This window comes from Orycteropus afer, unplaced genomic scaffold, assembly GCF_000298275.1.
Source record: "Orycteropus afer afer isolate SDZICR_OR568_19922 unplaced genomic scaffold, OryAfe1.0 scaffold00644, whole genome shotgun sequence".
Taxonomy (NCBI): Eukaryota; Metazoa; Chordata; class Mammalia; order Tubulidentata; family Orycteropodidae; genus Orycteropus; species Orycteropus afer.
In genome coordinates, this window is record NW_006922231.1 from 55224 (window position 1) to 74765 (window position 19542).

The following is a 19542-nucleotide window of genomic DNA, read 5'->3' on the forward strand; positions in this document are numbered from 1 at the left end:
GGGAAGCATGAAGCTAACCTATTCCCTTCAGCTTCCTGTTCATTATTGAAGCCTGATTCCATTACAGTAGTTTCACATCTAGCTAATTCCATCATGCAGGGGTTCTTTGACCCAAGTCATTTTCTTAAAGCAACAAAGAAGCATCTTTGTTCAGTCGTCTCCTCAGAGGGGCCTTTGGCAATCAAGATTTTTGCCATGGGATCATAGTGTCTTCTATTTTGTATAAAAAACAAGGGCAATGATACTTTTTTTTTCTGTTTTAGTCCCATGAAAGACTTTTACACTTACCCAGAATCATCTTTCTCATTCAAATCTCATATATAAGAAAAGAAGACATTGAATCTAATATGAGGAAGTCAGTCAAAACTCTATAAAAGAATCAAATGCCTGTATCTGATTGTTGTTTTTGTCAGATTTCAAATCATAGTGACCCTGTGCACACTGGGACAAAACACCGCCTGGTCCTGCACCATCTCGTAATCGTTGCTCTGTTTGATCCCATTTTTGTAGCCAACCCCCCTCATTTTGGTCTTTTTTACTCTGACTCTCTACTTTACCAAGTATGATGTCCTTCTCCAGGGACTGGGCCTTTCTGATAACCTTTCCAAAGTATCTAAGATGAAGTCTCGTCATCTTCGCTTGTAAGGAACATTCTGGCTACACTTCTTCCAAGATAGATTTGTTTGTTCTTCTGGCAGTCCATGGTATAATCCTTTTCTAATTAGGCTACAGCAATTATATAGCAAAGAATGGTAGAGCTCAGACAAGGGTGATAGCAAGAATAGTCAGAAAAGTGTTTGGATTTTAGATATGTTTGAATGTAAAGCAAATACCATCCTTGAAACTGCTAATTGTTCCTAATCACTACTTCTCTCTCGCTCTCTTTTTTTCAGTTTCGCTATTCTAATTGGCTTGATAAATTATATATGTTGCTGGGGACTACGGCTGCCATCATTCATGGAGCTGCGCTTCCCCTCATGATGCTGGTTTTTGGAGACATGACGGATAGCTTTGGAAAGCTAGCGAATTTAGCAAACATAACTATGGATAATGAAAGTAAGTATTTTTTGTGGCATTGACTTTATTGGAACCTTAAAAGAAAAAATCACTAAATGTTTGAGAAGCCCTTACTAAATATTCACTAGTATGTTCAGTGCTGTGGGATATGGAAGGATATGAGCCATACTTCATATTTTCAATACGTTCTAGAAGATACAGTATTCACAAGCATTAGAGTACAATATGGAAGTACATCTGGAGATTAATAGAGAAAGAGTGAGTTCTGTGAAGTCAGAACTATCCTATAAAGCTTCAGGAAGAGGTAAGGGAACTTAATCTGGACTTTGAATGATAAGTAGAAATCAGGTATAAGAAGAGGAAGAGCAGAAGGCATTTAAAAAGCATGGCAGGCAAAGAACAAAGAAATGGAAGCAGGCTAGTATGTTTGTGGAGGGATTATGCTGCAGTATAATGGGACTTCTGGTGGTGTAGTGAATGAGGCACTTAACTGCTAACTGGGAGGTCATGGTTCAAACCTACCAGCCGCCACCCGCTCTGTGGAAGGAAGTTGGGGCAATCTACTTCTGTAAAGATCTACAGCCTTAGAAACCCAGCGAGGGTCACTATAAGTTGGAAATGACTCGATTGCAGTGAGCTTTTTTTTTTTTCTTTTTTGTAATGGGATTTCAGGCGAGAGAAATTTATGGAAAACTTTAAGAAGTTAATACGGGATAGTGCCCCTTTCCCAGATTAAAAGGGACTAGCAAAATACAACCAAGAACAGTGTGAGAATAGTGATTAGATTTTTTCTGAATTTTAATAAAACATAAAAATTGCCATTTTTACCACTTTTAAGTGTGTAACTGAGTGGCATTAATTCACAGTGTTGTGCAACCATTACCGTATCTATTTCCAGAACTTTTCATCACCCCAAACAGAAACTCGGTATCACCTTCTCCTCTCCTCCTCAGCCAATCAACCAACCACTGCCATTGGGTTGATTCTGACTCACAGTGAGTCATATGGTTTTGAAGGCTGTAAATCTTTACAGAAGTAGATGGCCTTATCTTCCTCCTGCAGAGTAGCTGGTGGGTTTGAACCATCATCCTTCTGGTTAGCAGCCATATCCTTCAACCACTGTGCCACTTTCTCTCCGCTCAGTCCCTTGTAATCACTAATCAGCTTTCTGTCTGTCTGACTTTCCTTGTTCTGGGTAGTTTATATATGTGGAGTCATACAATATTTGTCCTTTTGTGTCTGGCTTATTTCCCTTATGATAATGTTTTTTAAGGTTTATCCATGTTGCAGCACATAGTAGAACTTTATTCCTTTTTATGGTTAAATAATATTCTACTGTATGATATGCCACATTTTGTTTATCCATTTTTCTGCTGATGGATACTTGGGTGGTTTCTACCTTTTGACTATTGTAAATCATGCTGCAGTAAACATTAACACACAAGTATTTGTTTGAGTCCCTGTTTTCAGTTCTTTTTGGCATATACCTAGGAGTGGAATTGCTGGGTCATATCGTAATTCCATGTATAATTTTTTGAGGAAATGCCAGCTTATTTTCCATGGTGACATTTCTGTTTTACATTCCCCCAGTAATAGAGGAGGGCTCTAATTTCATCCTCACCGACTCTTGTATTTTCTAGATTTTTCTTTAAATAACCATCTTAGGGGATGTGAAGTGATATCTTACTGTGGTTTCAATTTTCATTTTTTCTTATGGCTATAATGTTGCCATCCAAGCCTCTGTTCATATTCACATATCTCCAGTTTCTCAAAATGTCTTTTATAATTTTTTTAAAAAGTAGGTTTCTCTTTTTAATCCTATGCTTATTGGCCTTTTATACATCTTCTTTGGAGAAACATATATTCAAGTCCTTTGCCTGTTTTTTTTTATTTGTTGGTTTGTCCTTTTCTTGTTGAGTTGTAGCAGTTTTTTATATATTCAGGATTTATATATTCAGTTATGTATATCTAAGGAGCCCTGGTGGCACAGTGGTTAAATGCTCCCCTGCTAATCAGAAGATTGGCAGTTTGAAGCTACCAGAGACTTCACAGGAGAAAGCTATGCATTCTGTTTCTGTAAAGATTTATAGCCTTGGAAACCCTATGGGGGCAGTTCTCTGTCCCACAGAGACTCTATGAGCCAGAAATGACTTGACAGCAATTTTTTTGTTCTAATACATATATCATATATTTATATTCAGATATATGCATTCAGTTGAAAAGCCTGAGTACACTCTATTGAATGCAGCTAGGCAAATAGTATTAGGCTGATATGTAAAAAGACCACTTTAATTCAACAAAAAAACTTAGTTTAATTCAGTCATTAGTTCTGGTTATAAAGGCATTATGAACTTCTCCTTTATAGAGTATACGATGTTTATTAGGGATGAGTACCTGTGAAAGAAAGTGGGGAGGAATCAGGATTGGGCAGAGGAAGAGGTCAAATGGCAATGCAGGCCTGACATAGCCAAGGTCAATATGGCAGGACACTCTGCAGTAAGACCTGCCTGTCAGGGTGTCCTGTGTTGGGCTGGAATGGCCAGGCTTTATACCCTTGCCTTGCTACGTCACTCTATACAGCTGGCTGGAGAAGGGTGTGACTTTGGGTAAAGCAACTCTGTATCTGAGACAAATCCTAGAGGAGCTGACAGCTGACGACACACTCAGCAGCTGAGCAGCAAGTCCTTCCTTGAAGCGGGATCTGAGCAGGACTTATCCGTGTTTACCATTAAGGTTTGAGATGCTTATTAAATACCCAAGTGGAGAAGTTAAACAGGTTGGAAGATCATCAGCATATGTATCGTATTGAAAGCAATGAGACAAGATGTGGCCACAGAGGAAGGAATTATAAATAGGAGAAAAGAAGAGGTCCAGGGACTGTGGGCTGTGGTAAAGACGTATAGATGATAGGAGAAACTAGCAAAGGAAATTGAGAGGAATTAACCAGTGAGTCAGGAGGGAAGCCAAGAGCATGGTACCTGAAGCCAAATGAAGAAATTATTTCAATTAGGAGGAAATGAACATCAGCTATGTCAGTGCTGCTAAAGGATCAAGTAAGATGAAGAGTGAGAATTGACTATTCATGCATAATGAATTTTTAAAAATATGCATCAAGTCTTACTAAGTTTCTGGAAATAGTTTGGGTATAACACAGAAATGTTTGGTTGGGTCGGGGCTGGTTGAAAGCTCTGCACTTCCTAGGTCAGTTTTGATCTTAAGCATAGATTGATTTAAAACGATCCCTGGTGGTGTGATGGGTAAGCCCTTGGCTGTTAACAGAAAGGCTGGCAGTTTGAGCCCACCTGGCAGCTCCGTGGGAGCATGTGCTCCCATAAAGATTACAGCCTAGAAAACCCTATGGGGCAGTTCTTCTGTCAAATAGGGTAACTCTGAGTAGAAAATAGATTACAGCATACCATAACCACAAGATAACAACAGATTGATTTAAACAACTACCAAAGACTCTTAACCCAGTTTGTGCTAGAAATGATAGAAATGTTAAAAATGCCTGCTTGAGAATACAATGACACTACTTAGCTCTACAGTTATGCTTCAGTTTTGTATCTTTAAGCATCTGATGAATGTTATGGATCATCCTTCCCCTACCCCAACAAGGGCATAAATATTCATACCTTTTTGGGGTAGATGTCAATCTTTTGATACCTGTCCATGGACCCTGGGGAACAGCCTATTTATTTATTTGTGAACCTGAAGAACACGTTGTTTACCCTGAGGCAGACCTACTAAGAATTCTGTGAATGCAGATAGGAGTCAGGTCAGAGTATTTTATAGTATGTGAAGATTGCTTCAGAAACCCAAGTGGGGGTCACTATGAGTTGGATCTATCTCACTGGGAGTGAGTTTTTTTTTTTTTTTTAAATAAGCTGTGTGAAATTCTAATGTATCTATTATATCACTTCCTGGAATTCAAAGGGACCACCACCACCAATAACAAAAAAGGCACCATCTTTGAACTTTTCTTTTATACTGTTTAGCAAAAGGAAGTCCTCAATGCTTGCTGAATCTATGTTTTGTTGTTGTAATTTGCCGTCGAGTCGGCACTGACTCATAGGGACCCCTCCTTGGGTTTCCGAGGCAGTATCACTACGGAAGTAGGATTGCCCAACCTTCCTTCCGAGGAGTGGCTGGTGGGTTTGAACCGCCAGCCTTGTGGTTAGCAGTGAAGTGCCTTAGGCACTATGCTACCAGAGTTCCTTCAACTTCTGTAGGTTCCTATATATGATATATTGGCAATATTCTGTGAGTTATCTTCTTTCCACTTTATAGTGGAAGTTTTGAACCTTCTAGGGCTTACTGGGAGCTTGGCAGATTTAATAAGTATATATATGTCCATTCTCATCCTATTCATTTTTTAATGACGTCTGAACACATATATTGATGTAACAGTGTGATATTTGTTATATTAATCATTTTCAGAACCTACATGCACTACCTACATGGACAGTAGCTGAACTCACCTATACTAATAAAGAACATGTGAGCTATCAAAACAACCTTTGAAGCCTGGCCCAGTCTGGAAAGAGAAAACCATCAAATAGCTTCCTGAAATGAACAGAGTTAAACTGTGATGGGCCACAATAAACTTAATTTGTGCTATTTCCATTGGCCTTTTCTTAAGGATCATTAGCATTCTAATTCATATTATCTCCATCATCTGGACTTTAACTGGCTCTTCCTTTCAGAAGGAAACAGTTGACTCCTTTGAGAAGCATTAACCTTTACCATGTCTTGGCTTTATAGACTTTGTTACCTAGTAGTGTGCATGAGTTCTCAAACAGATCACAGGTCCAGCTGTTGGAGACTCACTTTTTTTTTTTTTTTTTGCTGGACAGGCCCATGTGCCTGCTTGTTGATCAGTCTCCCTGGCCAGATAATGGCTGCATCAGCACACCTTGTTGCTGGTAATTTGGACTTCTATCTTCATAGATGTCTAGCTCATATCGTTTCTGCTTGGGGTTATAGTTCAGATTGTACTCCTTGCTTTCTCATTCAGCTCACTCTTCCAATCTTGGAAAAACTTAGAGAAATATTTGCAAGTTTCCCTCTGTTGTTTGTTTACCTGTCAACCTCTTGAGAGGTAGTATGCTTAGTGGTTAGAGAGCAGATTCTGGAGTTTGACTACTTGGGTTTAAAACTCTACCTCTACTACTTTTTAATTTTGAGGTCTGGAGAATTTTTCCATGCTTTAATTTCCTTGAATTCGTCTGTAAAAAAGGTGGGTAACAGTAGATCCTACATCGTAGGCTGGCTGTGAGCATGCAATGGATTCATCTAGTTAAGGTTCGTGCAACAGGTTTCTATTCATTTTTATTTTTAAATTGTATTGTGATTTGGGTGAAAGTTTACAGAGCAGATTCATTTTCCAAACAGTAGTTCACATACACCTTATCTCATGACATTGACTATAGTCTCCCATAACGCAGCAGCTCTCCTCCCACTTCCTCCCCATAGCCACCTCTTCCCTGTGTCCTTCCCTTCCATGCACTCCTTCCCCCCTGAGTTGGCTCCCTGTGCATACATAACCCTTCTATTCTCCCATGATTGATCTCTCCAAGGAGTATATCTACCTAGCATAAATGTTCAGCTCATATACCTTTCTGGTTTGGCTGGAAGCCATAAGAGTGGGTTCAATTCCAGACCTGAAGGGCAGCTAGGGGCCATAGTCTCAGGGGTTCCACCAGGCTCTATCAGACCAGCAAACCTGGTCCCCTCCCCCCTTTTTTTTTATACAGGGCTCTGTTCTATGAGTAATTGAATAGGTGCTTAGGAAATGGGATGAATAAAGGAAAGACTGAATCATAGACTTTTGTAGGTAGAAAGGAATTTGGCCTTTTAGTCTGTCATTCTTTCCACTCTACTAGTGGTTTTCAAACTGAGTGAAAATGAAACAAACTCCAGCAGTTTTCACTGGATTAGATTCCGTCTTACAGGTTTGCTTGTTGGTATGCCAGGCATGTCAGCCAGAAGGCACAGCTTTTCAGGCCAGATGCATGAAAACAGGACACACGAGGAGAATCATCTGTGACACCTGCAGTAACCCCAACCCCCAAGGGTCAGGTCCTATCCTGGGAAAATGCTAGAAGAATTGGCCATTTAGGCAAAAGGTCCAAAATTCTTGCTTGTGGTTGATGAAGTTTCCAGTAAAAGACTGGGAAAATTAAAATCATAGCATTCTTGAGCTAGAAAGGGCCGGGTGGATCATTTAGCTCAATAGTTTACTGACTCCTTTAGTCAGAGAACTCCCCTGTTTATATAATGTCTGTCAGGAAAACTCACCCAGTAAAGAGGTCAAAGGGAGGCTACCCTGGTCAGAAATGGTGGAAGAGAGCACAGAGCCAGGGTCTCTGCTGATTGCCTTATCTCCTACTACTTGGCAACAAAGCTGAGGTCACTCTACAGGGTCCAGCCATACATATCCACAGCTGCTACCCTTCTCTAGAACCGTCTTCATCTCTTGCCTTCATAATAACTCTACCTTCCTAACACCTCTCTCTGCTTCTTTTTCTTTCTTTCTTTTTTAAATCATGATAAAAATATATATAACAAAGCATTTGCCAATTCAACGACTTTTACTTGGTGACATAATTTAGTGACATTTATTAAATTCATATGTTGTACAACCACTATCACCATCCTTTTTCCAGTTACTCCTTCATCATTAACAGAAATTCAGTGCCCCCATCTTTCTTTCTTTTTATTGTATAAAATATATATCAAATAAAATTTGTCATTTTTTTAAGTGTACATTTCACTAACATTAATTACACTCACCATGTTGTATAGCCATCACCATTATTTATTTCTAAAACTTCTTCATCTCTTCAAACAGAAACTCTGTACCCACTAAGCAATGACTTTCTATTCTCTCTTCATCCAGACACCTAGGAACCACTAATCTACATTCTATTTTTTATGCATTTGCCTATTCTAGATATTTCACATAAGTGAGATCTCTCTGCTTCCACGCTTGTCCAGCTGTATCCAGTTCTCCACACACTGTCAGTGTGAACTTTTAAAAGCACATTAAGTCATATCTCTCCCAATGGTTTCCCATAGCATGAATTAAAATACAAATTCCTTACAGTACCCTGTAGGGCCCCACATGAAGAGGCTCTTGCCAGCCCTATCAGTCTCATTGTTTATTACCAACTCACTGCAATCCATGCAAACTGGCCTTTTTTTCTGTATCTTAAACATACCAGTGTTGGTCCTGATATGGGACTCTGCACAAGCTGCCCTGTCTCTGTAATGGCTGCGTCTTACCATTCAGTTCTCTGTTCACATGTCACGCCCTCAGAAAGACCTTTTGTCCCCAACCCCACAGTCAGTATAACATCACTGTTTTATTTATTTATTAAAGGTTATTACTCTAAAATTATCTTCATCCTTTAGTGGTTTACTTGTTTATTATAGATCTTGCATGAGAAGAAAGGCAAAAAAGGTGGAAAAAGAAAATTCCTGGGAAAAACTCTGCTAGACATTTTAGCAGTGTGGCCTTATCATGTGAATGAATTTCCTGCTAGAATAAAAGTCCAGTAAGATTAGTAATCTTTTGTTCTCAGTTGTGTCTTCACTGCCTAGATCAGTACCTGGTATTAGGGCTCTGTCAAAGATGGTTTGAAAACCAGTGAGGCAATCACAGATGTATCTAAGCCACACACTTGGTTTATTCATATTGTTCTTACAGGCTCAGTAGTTAAAATTACTAAAATTACTGAGGTATTTGGGTCAGACAGAAATGCCACATGTTCCCTAAATGGTGCAGAGTGATTATTTGTCTTTAGTCATGGTTGTAGTCACTGTTTAGCTGATGGTTCCTTGTAAGTCTTGTTTGAGTTCAGAAAAGCTTTTCATACCAGGTGAAGCGGTCTACTCTATCTCTTTCTGTTCTTATAGCGCGTGAAACATATAAAATAGAAATATTAGATGCAGCATTTTGATAGATGTTCTGGCATGGGTTGTGGGTCTGTGAAACCCCTTGTGAATCTTTGGGATAGATGAGATTAAAACAGGTACAGCAAGCTGGACCCTGAGGAGACAAAGATGAACTAAACAAACCAGTTCTTTAGGAGGTCACACCAGTGAGAGTGTGAGGAGGTGATAGATAGAAACACTCATACTTCTATTCTAGCATCTTCCTAGTGAACTGAATCATATGTCAGTTACTGTGAAATTTTGTGAGGAGGTATTACTCTGCTAGGGGAAGGCCATTTGAGAGAAGGTCATATTTGAGCTCACTCATGGAAGAGGACTATGTTCCAGGAAGAAAATTATGGTAAAGGGCATTCCAGATAGAGCAGAATAAATAAAACTTGATGGAATGAAGGGAATAGTTAGAAGACAGAAAAACCCTTGGAGTGCTTAGACCTTGGGTACCGGAAAATGTAGAGAGCTGGTGAGGATGGAGTGAGTGGCGTGAATTGAGCCTAGAAAGGTATATGGTGAAAATGAATATTATAGAACCCAAGTGTGCAAAAAACTGGCATCTGACTGCTAACCAGAAGGCTGGCAGTTCAAACCCACCAGCCATTCCTCAGAAAGAAGATTGGGAAAGCTACTTCCATTGAGATACCTCCTCAGAAACCCAAGAGGAGGTCACTGAGTCACATCGACTCAATGGCCATGAGTTTGGTTTTTTTGGATAACAAATCATTTGAATTTTCAGCCCATCTTTAGCCAATGTGGTGGAAACCCCATCGCATTTATTTCAGGGTAGCTCTCACCTTCCCCTGAGGTATGTCTTAGAGGCCTAGAGACTGGAAGAATGGGAAGTGCTTGGCAGCAGCATCTTCTCTGCAGGCTTTTCATCAGGCTCTTTTGATCCTCTCTCTGTGGCGTTCTCTTAGGAGCACTGGGATCATTCTTTTCCTTTAAAATTCTCTACATTTAAGGTATCTGGGAATCTTTCCTGAGCTATCAGCCTCAGCTTACTATATAATCATTCCTTTTCCAAAGTGTTGCTCTAGAGTTCTGTTTAGGTGGCAGGAGACAGGGCTCCTTTTTCCTGGACCCTCCAGTGTCTATGCTCTCATCAATTCTCCAATGCATCGTCTCAGTATTTATATCTATCTATCTATCTATCTAGGAGCTCTGGTAACATAGTGGCTAAGACACTTGCCTGCTAACCAGATGGCTGGCGGTTCAAACCCACCAGCCACTCCTCGGAAGGAAGGTTGGGCAATCCTACTTCTGTAGTGTTACTACCTCGGAAACCCAAGGAGGGGTCGCTATGAGTCGGGTTTGACTCGACGGCACATAACAACAACAACAACATCTATCTATCTATCTGTCTAACTTAATCTTAGGAAATTTAAACAAAATATTCTGTCATGCTCATTTTCTCTCCATTCCCAAGGGCATAGACTATGGGATACAAAAGCCAAAAAAACTTAAACATTATTTACTTTTACGCTACAGCAGCTCTCTCTCAAGACAATGAGTACACAATGCCCTGGTTGTTGTTATTTGCCATCGAGTCAGTCCCGACTCATAGCAACCCCTCCTTGTGTTTCCGAGGCAGTATCACTACGAAAGTAGAAATGCCCAACCTTCCTTCCGAGGAGTGGCTGGTGGGTTTGAACCGCCAGCCTTCTGGTTAGCAGTCAAGTGCCTTAGGCGCTATGCTACCAGAGCTCCTACACAATGCCCTACCTACTTTAATGAGGGGAAAGGCATGGGAGTAAAGGAAAATAACTGGAAATCATTGGTTGATATTTAAAAAATATTATTCTGTCTCATATATATTGTGTCAAGATTATAAATGTACTCACATAGCATGGAGCTTGGATTTTATCCTTTATGCAGTGGACTGTCATGGTAGGTTATTAACAAAAGCAGTATGATTGTATTTTTTCCAAAGGGAAAATCTGATGGCAATATTGAAGACATGACTGGAGCACAAAGAACAGTTAGGAAGCTTTTGTTAGAGTAGATGTAAGAGATGATGGAGACTTGAACCAGAACATTGACTATGAAGAAGAGGATTCGAATAGCTCCAGATAAAAGATTACAGAGTCACTGAAGTTGGAAAGTGGCTGAGGTCACCTGGGAGAGTGGATGAAATTCTAGGAAAAATCAGCATTTAGGAAGGAGGGAGAACATGAGGGCTCAGTGAATGTAACTAAGAAGGAGGGATCAGAGTGATGGGAGAACCAGGAGAATGGAGTTCTGGACGCAAGAAGAGGAGAGAGTCGTTAAGAGTCTGAGCAAATATTTTGTTAAAATAAATGCTATACTCTGATGTTTGGCTTTCTAGTACTGATAATTTACCTAATATTTTTGTATAGCCCAGAAAGTTTCTGGCTTTTCCCACCAAAAAAAAAAACTTTACAATTTGGTCAAGGTTCTCTTCTGCATTTGTGCTACGTTTCTATGTCTCTGTATTAGTTCCTTGTTTTCATCTTGTCCCTTTATGTAGTGTTGTTCTACAGGGTTGTGCCCTTGATCAGCCATTGTTTCCTTACCTGCCAGCCTGTTCTGACAGGGAAGGAGAAATGACTCTTTCCTCTCCTGATTTCTGCTATGGGTACTTTCATCTGACTCCTAAATCCTTAGGCCTGAACTCTCTGTAGAACTGGAAAGTCACCATCTGAATCATTATTGGGCGTCTTCAACTGAATGTTGAGGAGCATTAAAAATCAATGAGCCAAGAACAAAAATGTTTAGAACAGAGTAATAGTCTCTCATCTGTCTTTTCTTTACCCTATTCTTCTTGGCTCTCTCCCTTTTCTGAACAAACCAGTTCTTTTTGCTGACTCATTTCTCAACATGGCCCTGTTGTTCTCCTGTGCTTAGACTTGATTATTTTGCGTTTTCACTTTATCTACTTATGTTCTGTAAGTTGCTATGTCTTGTGACTTCTCCTTATATAAATCTTGTTGGTACTTTCCATTTATCATTTAGACCTACTTTCTCTACTTAACTATAGTGGGTTAATTCCCCAGTCTCTCCCTGTTTCAATTAATCTTCCATAGTAGCAGTTAAATCTTTCCAGATCATACCTCTAATATGTCTGTTTCTACTCAAAACCATTGATTGACTGCTAGTCTGTCTTTTATACATTATACCTGCACAAAATGGCCCCACATGGTCTTTCTGGTCATGTATTCACCTCTTCCTGCCCACACAACACACCCCATACCCCAGCTATATCTGCTTAACTCATTCTTCAGACATGCTGTGGACTTTTTTTCATATTGTTCCTTTGCCAGAAAAACTTTCCTCTCCTTCCCTAAACCTGTCAAAATCTGACTCATCTGAACTAGGCTTTCTCATTTTATAGCAAAACTTTTGACAGTGACTCTAAGATACAGAGTGTGCTGCATCCTGGTTGCTCCAATAATTGTGATTCTGGTAATTTATCCTATACAGATATTTACCATATGTACATATAGATGTGTACATATGGTATATACATATTGTTGTTGTTAGGTGCCGTCACATCGGTTCTGACTCATAGTGACCCAGTGCACAACAGGACGATATGCTGCCCAATCCTGTGCCAGCCCCATGATCCCTCCTATATCTGAGCCCGGCATTGCAGCCACTGTGTCAATCCATCCTGTTGTGGGCCTTCTTCCTTTTCATTGACCCTCCACTTTACCCAGCATGATATCCTTCTCCAGAGAATGGTCCTTTCTGACAACATGACCAAAGTAGGTGAGTCTGACCATTCTTGCTTCCAAGGAGCATTCCAGCTGTGCTTCTTCCAGGACAGACTTGTTAGTTCTTGTAGCAGTCCATGGTATTTTCAGCATTCTTTGCCAACACCACAACTCAAAAACATCAACTCTTCTTTGATCTTCCTTATTCCATGTCCAGCTCTCACATGCATTGAGGCAGTTGAGAATACCATGGCTTGGGTTAGGTGCACCTTAGTCTTCAAGGAGATATCTTTGCTCTTCAGCACCTGAAAGAGGTCTTTTGCAGCAGATTTGCCCAGTGCAGTATGTCGTCTGATGTCTTGACTGCTGCTTCTTTTTAATTATAGAACCAAGTAATATGAAATCTTTGACAGCTTCAATCTTTTCTCCATTTATTGTGATGCTGCTTATGACTGGTCCAGTTGTGAGGATTTTTGTTTTCTTTATATTGAGGTGTAATGCAGACTGTAGTCTTTAATCTTCATCAGTAAGTGCTTCAAATCATCCTCACTTTCAGCAAGCTACCTGTGTATATCACAGGTTGTTAATGATTTTTCCTCCGATCCTGATACCACATTCTTCCTTATATAGTCCAGTTCTCTGATTATTTGCTCAGCATACAGTTTGAATAAGTATGGTGAAAGGATACAATGCTGACACACTCCTTTTCTGATTTTGAACCATGCAGTGTCCCCTTGTTCTGTTGGAATAATAGCCTCCTGGTCTATGTACAGGTTCCTCATAAGTATAATTAAGTGTTCTGGGATTCCCATTCTTCTCAATGTTATGCATAATTGGCTATGATCCACACAACTGAATACTTTTTCATAGTTAATAAAACACAAGTAGACATCTTTCTGGTATTCTTTGCTTTTAGCAAAGATCCCTCTGACATTGGCAATCATATCCTTCGTTCCATATCCTCTTAATCCAGCTTGCATTTCTTAAAGTTCTTTGTCAACATACTGCTGCAACCTTTTTTGAATTATCTTCATTAGATTTTTCTTAGATCTGGTGGTGAAGTGCCTAAGGGTTTGACTGCTAACCAGAAGGTTGGCGGTTCAAACCCACCAGCCACTCCTCGAAGGAAGGTTGGGCAATCTACTTCCATAGTGATACTGCCTTGGAAACCCAAGGATGGGTCACTATGAGTTGGGTCTGACTTGACGGACAAAGATTTTTCTTGTGTGTGATATTAATGATATTGTTCAATAATTTTACATATAGTTTGTGTACATATGGAATGGCCAGACTTTGTCTCACCTACTTTGGTCATGTTGTCAAAATGGACCATTCCCTCGAGAAGGATATCATGCTTCGTAAACTGGCAGGTCATTGAAAAGGGGAAGGCCCTCAACGAGATGGATTGAGACAGTGGCTGCAAAGATGGGCTCAGGTGTACCAAGGATTATGAGGCTGGCATAGGACTCAGCAGTGTTTCGTTCTGTTGTATGAGGATCACTGAGTTGGATCCAACTTGACAGCACCTAACAACAACAACAGCATAGATGTGTGTATGCTGTTGTTGTTATGTGCTGTGGAGTCGGACCCAACTCATAGTGACCCCTCCTTGGGTTTCTGAGGAGGTATCACTCAGAAGTAGATTGCCCAGCCTTCCTTCTGAGGAGTGACTGATGGGTTTGAACCACCAGCCTTCTGGTTAGCAGTCAAGTGCCTTAGGCATTGTGCTACCTGAGCTCCTAGATGTGTGTACAGTTATGTTTAATCCAGCACTGCAACAATAAAATACTGGAAACAAGTGGAAATAAGATGCCTTTGGAAAAAAAAGGATTCACAAACACATAAACCCATTAGCCATTGCCTTTGAGTTGATTTTGGCTTTTGATGACCCTATAGAATGGAAGAGAACTGTCCTGTAGGGTTTCCAAGGCATTAATCATTATGGAAAGTGACTGCCACAGCTTTCTCCTGTGGAGTAGCTGGTAGTTTCAGACTACTGACCTAGCTAGCAGCTGAACACTTAACCATTATGCCACCAGGGGTCCTTGCACACACATTATTTGTTGTTGTTAGGTGCTGTCAAGTCAGCTTCAACTCATAGCGACCCGTGTACAACAGAACAAAACATTGCCTGGTCCTATGTCAGCTGCAAAATCCTTGCTATACCTGAGCCCATTGTTGCAGCCACTGTGTTGATGCATCTTTTTGAGGGCCTTCCCTCTTTTCGTTGACTCTCCACCTTACCAAGCATGATATCTTTCTCCAGGGAACGGTCCCTTCTGACAACATGACCAAAGTAGATGAGACCAAGTCTGGCCATTCTCGCTTCAAGGAGCATTTTGGCTGTACTTCTTCCAGGACAGATTTATTAATTCCTCTGGCAGTCCATGGTACTTCCAGTATTCTTTACCAACACCACAACTCAAAAGCATCAACTCTTCTTCGATCTTCCTTATTCATTGTCTAGCTCTCACATGTATATGAAGTGGTTGAAAATACCATGGCTTGGGTTAGGAGCACCTTAGACTTCAAGGAGACATCTTTGCTCTTCAGCACTTTAAAGAGGTCTTTTGCAGCAGATTTTCCCAGTGCAGTACGTCATCTGATATCTTGACTGCACACACGTACTGACAGAGAAAATTGGCTGCTGAATGTAGATTTTTATTTCTTTTTTGTAAAATAAGCAAGAGTGTGTGTATGTGTGTGTAAAAAAATCTAAAATATACACACACAGGATACTAAAGTTGTGGTTATTTGTGGGAGGTTAAATCATATAGAATATTATATATAAAGGACTTTCATAATTTTTTTCCTTTCAATATATTTTTTTTTCATTTTTATTGAGCATATGTAGTCTTTATATTTCAAAAAATATTATTTCAGGGTACATCTTATATAAAATTTTTATGAAATAGCCTTCCTTCCCATAGTGTTTCTACATCCATCCTACTCTAGAGGTAATTTTTCACAGTACACTATACTGTTTTGAGACATTTGCCATTTACTACCTTGGCTTTTCACTAGTTTTAAACTTATCTTACTACTTTCACTAGGAAGCTCTGGTGGTGTAGTGGTTAAGGCATTTGGCTGCTAACCAAAGCATCAGTGGTTTGAACCTGTCAACGGCTCTGCAGAAGAAAGATGAGGCATTCTGCTTCTGTAAAGATTTATAGCCTGGGAAACCCAGTGGGGGTTGCTATGAGTCAGAATCGACTCAGTGGCAGAGTTTGGTTTTTGGTTTTATTACTTCCACTAATTTTCAGATCTTTTACAGGATGGTCACTGGGTCATACTCCTGTTGTTTCTTATAAAGCAACCCACACAAATAACTTCTCTGTAGTAGTTGCTTCAAAAATATTTATTGCATTGAATGGAAAGTTTAAAGTTGTAAAATTATATATCTGGGCTTCGGTCAAAAATTCTTTAAATTCTTAGTTTGGGTACTTTTACATAATATTCAATTTTAGTAAAAGAAAGGAACTCTGATAATGCAGTACCTAAGTCAAATGACTGCTAACCAGAAAGTTGGCAGTTCAAACCCACCAACCACTCCGTGAAAGGATGACTGGGTAATCTACTTCTGTAAAGATTTACCACTTTGGAAACCCAAAGTGGGTCTCTGTGAGTCAGAATTGACTCTATGGCAGTGAGTTTGGTTTTGGTTTCTGAGTAAAAGATATGTATTCAAGAATAGCTAAGATAATTCTGAAAATAAAAGATGAGAAGAGCATAAGGATTTCACCTAATAGATACTAAGTTTTATCATGAAGCTATGGTAATTAAAATACTATACATACATGAATAGACTAATTAAATGGAAATGAAAAACAAAAACAAAAGGCTTAGGAGTAAACCAATATATTGTAATGAATAAAATAAAACTCTGAAATTAGGCTACCTGGGTTTCAAACTTAACATCAATATCTCCTAGTTGTGTGACTGCTAAAGGGACACGGAAGCAGCATCTTTTTCTGACCTCCTCTAACTTCACAAGAGGAAGACAGAGTCACCATTAGCAGCCCAAGGCCTTTTTCTATGAGGCCAGACATGCTGCCACCCTCCAGCCCTCTTACCATCCTTGACACCAACCATCCCTCTCACAGCACCCACCATCTCTCTGCTGGGTTTGCTAATTTGCTGCAGTGGCCACATAGAAGTCACAGATTATGGGATTTATTAGGGAAGCAACAGGCTACCTTTTAAGTTCAGGAATGCGCTCAGGATACAGTTCTTCAATCAGGACAGTCTCCTCTCTGCTGTGTCCTTCGACACACCTCTCTGGCCCTTGGCCTCTAGGCCTGGCCTCTGCCTCTGTGGGCCTGTAAGCCTGCTGCTCTGTCTCGCACCTCTTGGTTCCACTGCTGCAGTCTCTCAGCCCGGTATCTCTCTCACCAGCAGTGAGAAATTCCCCCTCTCCCTCTAGGAGAGCTCATTTTAAGCCTGGCAGAGTGGCAAAACTAACCAATCCCACCATCAGAGTTCTACACATCTGAGAGAGAGTGAACTTTCCCAGAAGATTACTTCATGCTGTGCCAACAGAAATACCCCAGGTGGATGATGTTAACAATCAGGGGTTTAAAAGCAGCTACTCAGTTGCTCATGGCAAATTCCACCACGGAATTAATTGCAAATCTCATTATAGGGAATAACTACCAACTGCCCAGCCAAGTTGACACATATTTGCATGATCCCACCCAGTAATCCAGTGGGAGTTACGAAGACTATGGCTAGAAAAGCCATACCATGTAATTCACTACATTGCAGTGACCTTGATCAAGTTACTTAAACTCTTTGTGCCTCAGTTTCCTCATCTGCTAAATGGGCCTAACAGTATCTACCTCAGAAGCTTGTTGAGAAGTTAAATGAATTATGTGTTAGGCTCTTAGAACACTGACAGAGCACATAATAAGACCTTTACCAGCATTGTTATGATTATTTAAGCACTTGGTATGTGATAGAGATGCATTACAAATTAATGAGGAAAGGATGAATCAATAAAAAACTTCAATAAAACTCTTAGAAAGTATAAAATTTCCTTATGACCTCGAGATAGGAAAGCAATTTTGGTACTATTCAAAAAGTACAACTCAATAAGGAATAGATTGATAAATTTAATTTATGCAAAATTAAAACCAATTTACAGCAAAACATGGTAAGCTAAATTTAGAAACAAAGAACCTAGAAGATATTTGCAACACACATACACATATGCACCCTTAGATCAATCAGTCATGAGACATCAGAGGGGTGAATTCACATAGAGGGAAAGCCGGACAGACAGGAATGCATAGATGAGAAGGGCAAAGGGGTGGGTAGTCACCCAGAGGAGACGGGAGGAGAGTTTTTTATGACTGTTGTTGTTATGTTGTTAGTTGTTGTTGTTATGTGCCATTGAGTCGGCCCCAACTCATAGCGACCCTTCCTTGGGTTTCCAAGGTGGTACCACTACGAAAGTAGATTGCCCAACCTTCCTTCTGAGGAATGCCTGGTGGGTTTGAACCTCCAGCCTTCTGGTTAGCAGTCAAGTGCCTTAGGCACTATGCTACCAGAATTGGGGCCATGAAATCAAATATGCATGAATTGTTGAATGTAAAACAGATCTGCTTTGTAAATTTACAACCAAAGCACAATTTAAAAAAAAGAAAGGAAAAAAATGTGTGAAAAAGCAGTTTACAAGACATAAAGTGTTAAGATCATTCCATACAGTATTGCATAAAGCATGATTGGAAGGATTCATAACAACTTCATGACAACATTTGCATCTAAGGAGAGAAACAGGACAATGCAACTTAGAAGAGAACTAAAGCAGTGTTCAACTTTATAATTTCTTTTATTTAAAAAATCCAAAGCAAAAACAAAAAAAATTCATTTGCTAATACAGCTACTTTTTAAAAATTAAAATTGGATAAATGAAGTGTTAGATTTGAAATATGTACATCAGCGCCAAGTATGAATTGGATTTTATCAAGACAATGTATTCATAAGGGCAAAAATATAGAAAATATTGTACTCTTATGGTACATTGGAGTGATATGCCATAAAATATTTAAATCTAAGGGTACGATATTTCTGCAACAGACTGCTATTTACTAAATGTGAGCTGCTTCTTGCAAATAAGTACCATCAAATTCAGTATGTGTGTGTGTGTGTGTGTGTGTACGCGGTTGCACATGGCTAGCAATTAAGTATTTGAATAGATGCCATGCTTAAATAATTAAAACTGAGTCAACTTGACTTATTTTTATGTAAATTATTATGTGACAAGATTTTGATTATTCTTCGTATGCTGCTTTTTATTGATGAACAAAGGGACATAAATGATTTCTATTTTTGTTTGGTGGTCTAGGTATGCCCAACAATACACAAATCTTCAATCTGGAGGAGGAGATGACCACGTAATTAGACATTCTTATTATTTTTAAACTTTTCTGTACTAATCTAGTTGTAGCAGTACTTAAAGTTTTGCATTATCACAATAAAGAATTGAAGTTCCGAGGAGAGCGATGCTGTTGTTCGTTTTCCAGGAGGATACAGTGCAGATTTCTTTAAAATAATAATAATAATAACTTGCTGCATATAATGTGCTAAAGTTAAGGTTACATCTAAATTAGATTTATGTATATAGTGGTAAATATAGAATATCATATACAGGAAAATTAGATATATTCAGAGTGGCCTTTTAAAGTGTAGTTAAGAATCACATTATTTGTGGTGGCTTTTTGATTATTGATTTGCTTTGCAGATTTTTCAGTCATGATAGGATGAGATAAGCTAACACAATTTTTTTTTTCTTAAACTCAGGATCTAATTTCTAAGTGAAATAATAACAATATCCAAAAATAAATATAGTCACTCTAACCTTAATTTGGGAGCTCTGGTAGCATAGTGGCTAAGACACTTG

At 39.4% G+C, this 19542-nt stretch overlaps 1 protein-coding gene across 1 annotated transcript in view; it reads left to right on the plus strand.

Moving 5' to 3' along the window:
* The first annotated feature begins 899 nt into the window (after positions 1–899).
* Positions 900–19542, plus strand: part of ABCB1 (ATP binding cassette subfamily B member 1) — a 119146-nt gene continuing 100503 nt past the window's right edge. Inside the window, exons 1-2 of the mRNA XM_007956634.2 lie at positions 900–1056; positions 18988–19036. Coding sequence (XP_007954825.2) covers positions 927–1056; positions 18988–19036 — 179 coding nt within the window. The 5' untranslated portion in view covers positions 900–926. The remainder of the gene's footprint in view (positions 1057–18987; positions 19037–19542) is intronic.